We start from the raw sequence: 9,705 nt of genomic DNA, 5'->3' as shown, positions 1-9,705 counted from the left end.
ATCCTCCCCTCTCCCCCTCCCCTACTATCCCCCCCTCTCCCCCTCCCCTACAATCCCCCCTCTCCCCCTCCCCTACTATCCCCCCTCTCCCCCTCCCCTACTATCCCCCCTCTCCCCCTCCCCTACTATCCCCCCCTCTCCTACTATCCCCCCTCTCCCCCTCCCCTACTATCCCCCTCTCCCCCTCCCCTACTATCCCCCCCTCTCCCCCTCCCCTACAATCCCCCCTCTCCCCCTCCCCTACTATCCCCCCCTCTCCCCCTCCCCTACTATCCCCCCTCTCCCCCTCCCCTACTATCCCCCTCCCCTACTATCCCCCCTCTCCCCCTCCCCTACTATCCCCCTCTCCCCCTCCCCTACTATCCCCCCTCTCCCCCTCCCCTACTATCCCCCCCTCTCCCCCTCCCCTACTATCCCCCCTCTCCCCCTCCCCTACTATCCCCCTCCCCTACTATCCCCCTCTCCCCCTCCCCTACTATCCCCCCCTCTCCCCCTCCCCTACAATCCCCCCTCTCCCCCTCCCCTACTATCCCCCCCTCTCCCCCTCCCCTACTATCCCCCCCTCTCCCCCTCCCCTACAACCCCCCCTCTCCCCATCCCACACCCGTTCCCCCCACCTGTACACCCCCCCCCCCCCAGCCTGCGCTCGCCCCCGCCAGTGCGCGCGACCGTGCTCGTGCCCGTGCCCGTGCCCGCCTGCTGTCAGCCCGTTGGCCATATTGTCAGACGGCTGTGTCGAGGAGCGGGGGGGGTGGGGAAAAACCCCACAAACCATGAAGGGGAACTAAAGCCGGCAGCCGGACCCCCCCCCCAGTGCAAGTCTCCGTCCGTCCGTCCCCATCCACCCACCCATCTCCTGCAGCCCAGCGGGCGCGCGCGCGCGCAGCCAGTCAGTCAGTCAGTCCCCGGGCCGCCACACTGTATCGCTTCAGTAATTGTTACACTGGGAGCAGCCGCCGACCATGAGCTGGGGCACAGAGCTGTGGGTAAGTAACATAACGGGGAGAGAGAGAGAGAGAGGGGGGGGGGGGGGCATCACTCCGCACTCACACTGCAAGAGGCGTCTCTCAGAGAGTCTGTTGCATTCGTTCGCAGAGCTGTTAATGATTAAATAACATTTATCACAGCCACCTTGCTTGCACCACCCAATTTTCTAATGTTGGATGTGCGTCTGTGTCTCGTTGCATTGAATAGAATGTAACGCTGTGGTTGGCGTTGGAGAGCAAATGTTATCCGAAGCGCTTTTTAATTTTAATGTACAAACCTCGTATTTTTCAAACCGAGAGGTCTGATTTTAAAATGGGCCGGGTTCTTTGACCCAAGAGGAAAAACTAATTGTTTGCTGTTAAATTGGCGTTGCGGGATTGAATTGCAAGACAGCACGAGTTGTCTTTTCTTAAACCAAATTAAATTATCGGTTGAGGCGAGAAGGGGAATGGCCGATTGAGCATGAAGTAAGTAAGTCCTTGGCGGAGGGCAGACAAAGGTATTTGAATAGGTTGCGAGTTATCACTTACCCTCCCCCAAGATGAAATGGGGAACACGGAGGAGAAAGTGCTGCTGTTGTTCACGTCTTGCAAAGCCTAATAATGTCTGGGAGATGAGGCCAGGAGCGGGGGCGAAGTAGGTGTACAGGCATCTGAAGGCCAAGGTCCAAAAAAAAACAAAAAAAAGGATCTGCAGTAAAGTGCAGAAGAGCCAACAGCTAGCTGGTGACAATGACAAACGAGGATCCTTCTGTGTTTTCAAGATTATTTATGGCCCAAACTCCAAGCAATCCACCCTGCTAAGAATACAGGACACCCCATCAAGGGCAGAAGTCTGCCAACCAGAGCAGACAGAGCCTGCTGGAAGAACTTTGCAGACAAAGTCGTATTTGACGGAACATTTGATGTGATTGTCCACAGCATGCAAACTGCTACAAATTTTACACTAGTCTGGCAAGTGATTGAAGTGGTAAAACCGATAACAGCAACAGAGCCTCCTGTCAAAATCCTCAGTGAAGTACTAACATTATATAACAATCGCCAATGAAGTACTAACATTGGATAGATAGGCACTAAAAGCTAGTGTAACTCAGCGGGTCAGGCAGTATCTCTGGAGAAAAGGAATAGGTGACGTTTCGGGTCGAGACCCTTCTTCAGACCGACCTGAAATTCCACCTGTTACTCTTCTCCAGAGCTGCTGAGTTACTCCAGCTTTTGTTGTCTGTCTTCAGTTTAAACTAGCATCTGCAGTTCCTTCCTACACATATTTTGTCTACCAACACTGGGCGGTAGGTATATGGGAATGAGCTGTCAGGGGAAGTAGTCAAGGCAAGTACAGAATAGCATTTAAAAGGTATTTGGACAGGTTCATGGACAGGAGAGGTTTAGAGGGATTTGGGCCAAATACAGTTAGTTGGTACTAGCATAGATAGGGCATCGTGGTCAGCATGAATGAATTGGGCGGAAAGGTCTGCTTCTGTGCTGTATGATTCCAACACGTGGTGAGGTAGTTCTCGTGTAAATTCATGGTGTCATCGTCCTCATCTGAGAGGAGGACAGCAGACCATGGGGCCTCACAGATGCTGTAATTATGACTACCTGGAATTAAGCACTTTAGTCTAGTTGTGGTAATTACAGAGGGGTTTCTGCTAAACTCATCAACTGTGTCCTTCCAGTGGCTGAAGAGGTTCTCCAAAGAGTCGCAGAGTGGATTATGTCCATTTAGAGATACCCTGGATATGATCCTTGCAGTATGACCAATCCAAGAAAGTAGCGTCTTGGCCTCGCAAAAGTATCAACTAAGTGAGGTTGTGAGCAATCTTCCTCAAATTTCCAGAAATGTGTTACCATTCAAGACATGCCGCATGACCTGAACCAATGGGCCCCATCGGCCCAGTTTTGGAACAAAATTGAACCGGACAAGACTAGGTCATTGCAAAATCTTTTATTGACCTTCGTCACTGCAGTGCTCCATCTCTGATGGGTTTCCCACCGGGGTGAAGTTAATCTACAGGGTGAGCATCAAAGTGTTTGTCCTTTGCTCCATCCCATCTTCAGTCATTAATTTACAACATGTAGACTATTAATGATGCGTATGTTGGGAGCCACAGCTAAGCAGCTGGCAAGTTGCCCTGCCACACCACACTCCCTTCCAATGACCACAATGAGACCACTTCCATATCTGTGGAGCAAAAACAGGCATCAATGACTGAATTTACCTCCATCTCCTGTTAGTCAGGAGCCTTGAATCCACCGAGGAAATGAGTGTTCAAGACCATAAACTTTGGCCAAGTTCATGGTCTGCTGTGCAGCTGGGATTCCCTGCCTCCTGTTTGGCTCAGGTATATTCAGTTAATAGGCATTTCAAGTCAGCATGGATTTATGAAAGGGAAATCATGCTTGACTAATCTTCTGGAATTTTTTGAGGATGTAACAAGTAAAATGGATGAAGGGGATCCTGTGGATGTAGTGCATCTAGACTTTCAGAAAGCCTTTGATAAGGTCCCACATGGGAGATTGATGAGCAAAATTAGAGCACATGGTATTGGGGGTAGGATGACACAAAGCTGGGTGGTAATGTGAACTGCAAAGAGGATGTTAGGAGGTTGTTGGTTGACCTGGACTGGTTGAGTGAGTGGGTAGATGCATGGCAGTTGCAGTATAATGTAGATAAATGTGAGGTTATCCACTTTGGCAGCAAAAACAAGGAGCCAGATTATTATCTCAATGGTGTCAGGTTAGGTAAGGGAGAAATGCAGCGAGACCTGGGTGTCCTTGTACACCAGTCACTGAAAGTTGGCGTGCAGGTACAGCAGGCAGTGAAGAAAGCTAATGGCATGTTGGCCTTCATAACGAGAGGATTTCAATATAGGAGTAAGGAGGTTTTTCTGCATTTGTATAGGGCCCTGGTAAGACCACATCTGGAATATTGTGTACAGTTTTGATCTCCTAATTTGAGGACGGGCATCCTTGTAATTGAGGCAGTGCAGCGTAGGTTCACGAGATTGATCCCTGGGATGGCGGGACTGTCATATGAGGAAAGATTGAAAAGACTAGGCTTGTATTCACTGGAGTTTAGAAGGATGAGAGGGGATCCTATAGAGACATATAAAATTATAAAAGGACCGGACAAGCTAGATGCAGGAAAAATGTTCCCAATGTTGTGGGAGTCCAGAACCAGGGGCCACAGTCTTAGAATAAAAGGGAGGCCATTTAAAACTGAGGTGAGAAGGAACTTTTTCACCCAGAGAGTTATGAATTTGTGGAATTCTCTGCCACAGAGGGCAGTGGAGGCCAAATCACTGGATGAATTTAAGAGAGAATTGGATTGAGCTCTGGGGGCTAGTGGAATCAAGGGTTATGGGGAGAAGTTGGGCACAGGTTATTGATTGTGGATGATCAGCCATGATCACAATGAATGGCGGTGCTGGCTCGAAGGGCCGAATGGCCTCCTCCTGCACCTATATTCTATGTTAAACAGCGCTGGATTGCATCACACACAAATTTTCAATGCATTGGCGAATCATTGGCATTGTCCTTTCTTTGGCTAACAAGGTCAATATTTGATTTTGCTGAACCAGCTATGGTGACTGGTCCACATGTACATTGCACATTGAATCCTGAAGCAGCTGCTCTGCTCTGAGCTGCATCGTCAGGAGAGAACAGAAGAAAAGGACATTCGGGGATGTTCTCAGTGCTTCTTCAAAAAATCTTTCCCATCGTTATAGGAACCCCTGCCTGGGGACTGCTAAAAATGGAGAAGGATTACTTCAGGTGTCTATGACAGGAAGATGGTGAGAACATGTACACAGCAGCCGAAGTGACACACAACATCCCAAATAACTTACTCAACTTAATCAACTTACTCCATCAAACACTGCTTAGTTGCAGTTACAGTTTAGTGTATCGTCACGAGGACCAAGGTACAGTGAAAAGCTTTTGTTGCGTGATGTCCAGTCAAAGGAAAGACCATGCATGATTACAATCGAGCCATTTACAGTGTAGAGATACTTGATAAGGGAATAAAGTTTACTGCAAGGTAAACCCAGCAAAGTCCAATCAAGGATAGTCCAAGGGTCACCAATGAGGTAGGTCGTAGTTGAGGACTGATCTCTGCTTGTGGTAGGATGATTCAGTTGCCTGATAACAGCGGCAAAGAAACTGTCCCCCTAAATCTGGAGGTGTGCGTTTCACACTTGCACCATCCGTGTCTGTTGATAATACAAATATCTCTTCAGCAACATTCTGAATTAAAGTGCAAGGACTGGAGTCCTTGAATCTCATGGATCAACAAGGAAAAGGAATGCAAGTGACAATGCTTGGTTGTACGAACCATATTGAATTAGATTCTCCAAGAAGGCTTTTCTAGAAAAGCCTCTGTTATATTTACCAGAGTTATAAATACTTATCTCAGAAAACTGCAGAGCAGATGGGTGAAAAACACTGTTAAAGGAAGTAGCTACTGTATATTGAACAGAGCAAATGAGTTTCAGTTAATGCAAGTTTATTTGTGCTCAACAACATGAAGTTTATAGGATGAGAGGTAATTTGGTTTCATTTTTTTTAAACCAGTTGTGGCTGGTTGGATTGAAATGACGATCAGTAATTTGTAAGACAATTTGGTTTTGAATATAAGTGGAGAAGTTGCCAATGTGGATTGTTAATTCCTTGTAAAATTAGAATGGCTGGTGATTTGTATAATACGCTTGTGGAAGTGAATTTTTCAGGTAGTGAATGCAATTCAATGTAATTATTTGGGAACTTGCCCTTCAGCAGTGCAATCAGGTACTTCTATACAACATTGCAGCTACTGATTGCTGTGACATTATGTGAAATAGAGTGAAGTTGGATGTTACTAGTTGCAGGCTTATCCCAAATTCCTACCTCTTGCTTGATAACCAGTACATGCATTTAATGTATTTGTAAAGGTGTTCTTTTGGTTACTTTATTATGTACATTATTCCAATCACTCTTTTATTCTTGTTATCTTACTTGGAATGAGTTTTATGATAACAATTGCAAGTTATTAAACAACTTTGGCATAGGTCTCTGATTATATGGTCTTGTGATATCAGTTATTTGCACGCTTTGTCATTTATTGATTATCAGTGGCTTTCGCTATGATAGCTAGTGCTGCAATTGTGCAAAAACAATGTCCTGGAATAAGATTGAGGTCCAGTATTGTTGAGTTCTTGCATTTGATGGCCATGTCGATTTGTGTCTTCAAGACAGTTTGCATTTTCATATGATCTTGCATTTTTCATTTACAGAGTAGACAAAGTACAAGTTGTCAGAGAATCCAGACTTTTTTTATTATGAACTTTCAGTTAACATCTACATTGATGCCACCTGGATTTCAGAGAAATGATTAGTAAATGTGAATTTTTGTACGAACATGCTGCTTTACAATAATATATTTCTATGCATTCTATCCTGGATTTTATGTGGAGCTAGTGTGTACTGCAGGTCATATATTGTGAGATAGAGTGCATATTTCATCAATATTGCAAATCCTAAATCGGAAAAGTTGGAAATATATTGTCACAAATCGACCACATGTAACACCACTATTTCTGTGGGTGTTTTATTTTGTGATTGCAATTAATATCTGAAGAAAAAGTTATGTGCACAGAGGAACTTCTGCTGTTAACTAAGCCAAAGCCAAATAGATGAATAGAACATTTTGAGAGGCAAAGATAGGGTATGCAGTCAGACTCTTTTCCCCAGGATAGAAATTTCAAAGACTCGAAGGGCATGGCTCTAAGGTGGGATGAGCAAAATTTGAAAGGAGACTAGCTCGAGTAGACCCATTGGGCCCAAACCTCTCCTGCATTGGTCCAGCCCCCCCTCCCTCCCCCACTCCCTCCCAGCCAATCAACCTACATACCTGTACGTCTTTGGAGTGTGGGAGGAAACCGAAGATCTCGGAGAAAACCCACGCAGGTCACGGGGAGAACGTACAAACTCCGTACAGACGGCGCCCGTAGTCAGGATCGAACCTGAGTCTCCGGCGCTGCATTCGCTGTAAGGCAGCAACTCTGCCGCTGCGCCACCTTGGCGATAGATGGATAGATGGACCCGTTGGGCCCAAACCTCTCCTGTTTTGGTACAGCACCCTGGCCTCCCCCCTCCTCTCTCTCCTCAACCTCCCCTCTCCCTTCTCTCCCACCCCCCCTCCCCTCCTTTTAAACTTTAAAATGTGAATAACTTAAAAAATATAACACCGATTTCAATAAAACTACTTGCATTATCACTAAAGTGACAATGCTGAGTAAGGTGGGCCTAAAATTGTCGCGCTATCGTGTACCATTTTGGCTGAAGTTCAGTCACAAACAAGATAACAAACGAGAGTTTTAGTATATAGATAGATGGATGGATGGAGAGATAGATGTGCGGAGCAAGATTTTTTACACAGTGGTGGGTGCCTAGAACGTGCTGCTGGGGTGGTGGTGGAGGCAGATACAACAATAACATTTAAGAGGCTTTTAGATAAACACTTGGATGGAAGGATATATATCACATGCAGGCAGAGGAGATTAGTTTAACGTTGCATCATATTCACCACAGACCTTGTGGTCAAAAGGGTCTGTCCTTTGCTGCACTGTTCTTTGTTCTAAATGCTTATTCAAAAAATAGTTATCATACAAAATGCCTGAATTTGTATGCCTGGACACTTGAGTAAAAGGGTTTTATTGTTTTTGCTTTGTTAAAAGACAGAATAATGGTTAGTTTGGTTATGGGATTCTGCTGACTTGCTCCTCACCACCTTGAATTTGGATTAAATTACTTGACTTATCCAGGTTTTCTGTTGAACTACCGACAATACCTAAAACCAGTTCTTAGATATAAAGTTTGAAATTTAAAAGATAGGGCTTTCAGATGTTGTAGGAAGGAACTGCAGATGCTGGTTTAAACTGAAGATGGACAGAAAATGCTGGAGTAACTCGGGCAGCATCTCTGGAGAGAAGGAAGGATGACCTTTCAGGCCGACAGCCTTCTTCACACTGCTGGGTGACGTTTCGGGTCGAAAACCTCCTTCAGACTGCCTTCTTCAGGCCAGTCTGAAGAAGTATCACGACCCGAAATGTCACCCATTCCTTTTATCCAGAGATTACTCCAGCATTTTGTGTCTATCTCGGGCTTCAGATAAAGGCAGAATCAGAGAATAGTAATTGTGGGTGTTTTCCGAGCAATTGTTTTGAATGTACCTTATACTTCAAAATTACCCCTTCCTTATGCTTTCTTTTCAAACAATGTTGCAGGAACCTGTCCTTAAAAATGTTAAGGACATTTCAGCACCAATCAGTCACAGGTAAGAATCCAAAGGACTGCTTTGGTAGCCATCTTAAACTGCAGTAAGCGACGGAAATGCACAATACCTATACACAGCACAGCACAGCATCTCTATACATAGCACATTACAACTGGACCTGGTTTTTGGAGACAGAACAGCCTAAAAAAATTATTATTCTTTCCTGGCAGATCTACCTTCATTTTTTCTCTCCTCACGATCTGGGTTTATTTCTTTGAGTAATGCAACAGGAAGTTGGCTGAAGTACATATCCTGTGTTTACATCTCCACCACAAGCTCAGACACAGACGTTGTCAGCCCAGGAGGCTGCCTTTGGGCCTATTCTGACTATCATCGCACCTTGAAAGGGGAATTGTGATTAAGCTCACATCCCTGCATTTCATACATAACCCTCTTAAGTTTCTCATCCTCCATTCACTACCTTGTTCTTGTTTTAAAATGACCTGTAATATCACTTCCATTTTTCCAGGCAGAAGGTTGCAGCTTATGACAGGAGTGAAAATATCTTTCATTGTGATTTTGGATTTGTGGTTTCCCCTCGTACCTGATTGGTGTAACGAGGAGCAAATCATAGCCGTCCTGATTTTGTCTGCAAGTTTGACCAAGGCACACACCCGTAAATGGAAATTAATCTAAACCTCACTCCACCTTAGTGTTGCATTGCTCAAAACACTTTATTTATGTATGTCATGGAAAGGATAACCCAAATGTATGCAGTCCCCTCGTAATCAATCAATCAATCATTCCTTGATTTGTAGAAAAAATGTGGTGGATAGAACTAATTGGTAGATTCTGAAATATCAGTCCAAAAGAACATAAAATTTTCTGTGAAAATGAGAACAGCCCATTATTTCATTCAGATTGTGGAGCTTGTTCATAGAGCTCGTAAACAGGCCCTTTGGCCTACTCATCCATAGTGCCCCATGTAAGTTAGTCCCTTTCCCGCATTTGGCCCACATCCCTCAAAGCCTTTCCTATTCATGGACCTGTCCAAATGTTTTTTAAATGTTGTTATTGTTCCTGCCTCAACTACTTCCTCTGGCACACATTGCATTTATATCCACCGTCATCTGAGTGAAAAAGTTTCCCCTCGGGTTCTTATTAAATCTTTTCCCACCTTTAACCTATGTCCTCTAGTCTTTAATTCCTTACCCCTTTAGTCTATTTTCAAGGCAATCGATCATTGAAATTACTGATGACAGAAAATTGTAATTCAGTTTAATTTTAGAAATGGAAAGACTTTACAAGTGTACATTCTAGAGAGGAGATGGATAATTGGTTAGCAATTTGGTTCTTCTGATACTTGGCTTTCTCTCCTGCTGGGCAAAATAGCATGACATTTAGTTGAGCATGTCTCAAATGGCTTTGGGCATTTTATCGTGGGTGTTGCTCCATTACAGAAATGCC

At 44.9% G+C, this 9,705-nt stretch overlaps 1 protein-coding gene across 11 annotated transcripts in view; it reads left to right on the top strand.

Moving 5' to 3' along the window:
• The first annotated feature begins 725 nt into the window (after positions 1-725).
• The window catches only part of fnbp1b (formin binding protein 1b), a 145,784-nt gene continuing 136,804 nt past the window's right edge, over positions 726-9,705 (top strand). For all 11 annotated transcript variants that reach the window (XM_078426189.1, XM_078426201.1, XM_078426198.1 and 8 more), the window contains exon 1: positions 726-986. In XM_078426189.1, the coding sequence (XP_078282315.1) occupies positions 963-986 (24 nt within the window). In that variant the 5' untranslated portion in view covers positions 726-962. The remainder of the gene's footprint in view (positions 987-9,705) is intronic.

Source organism: Rhinoraja longicauda, chromosome 31 (assembly GCF_053455715.1).
Source record: "Rhinoraja longicauda isolate Sanriku21f chromosome 31, sRhiLon1.1, whole genome shotgun sequence".
Classification (NCBI taxonomy): Eukaryota; Metazoa; Chordata; class Chondrichthyes; order Rajiformes; family Arhynchobatidae; genus Rhinoraja; species Rhinoraja longicauda.
The sequence above is the reverse complement of the archived record's forward strand: the minus strand, read 5'-3'. Positions and strand labels throughout refer to the sequence as shown.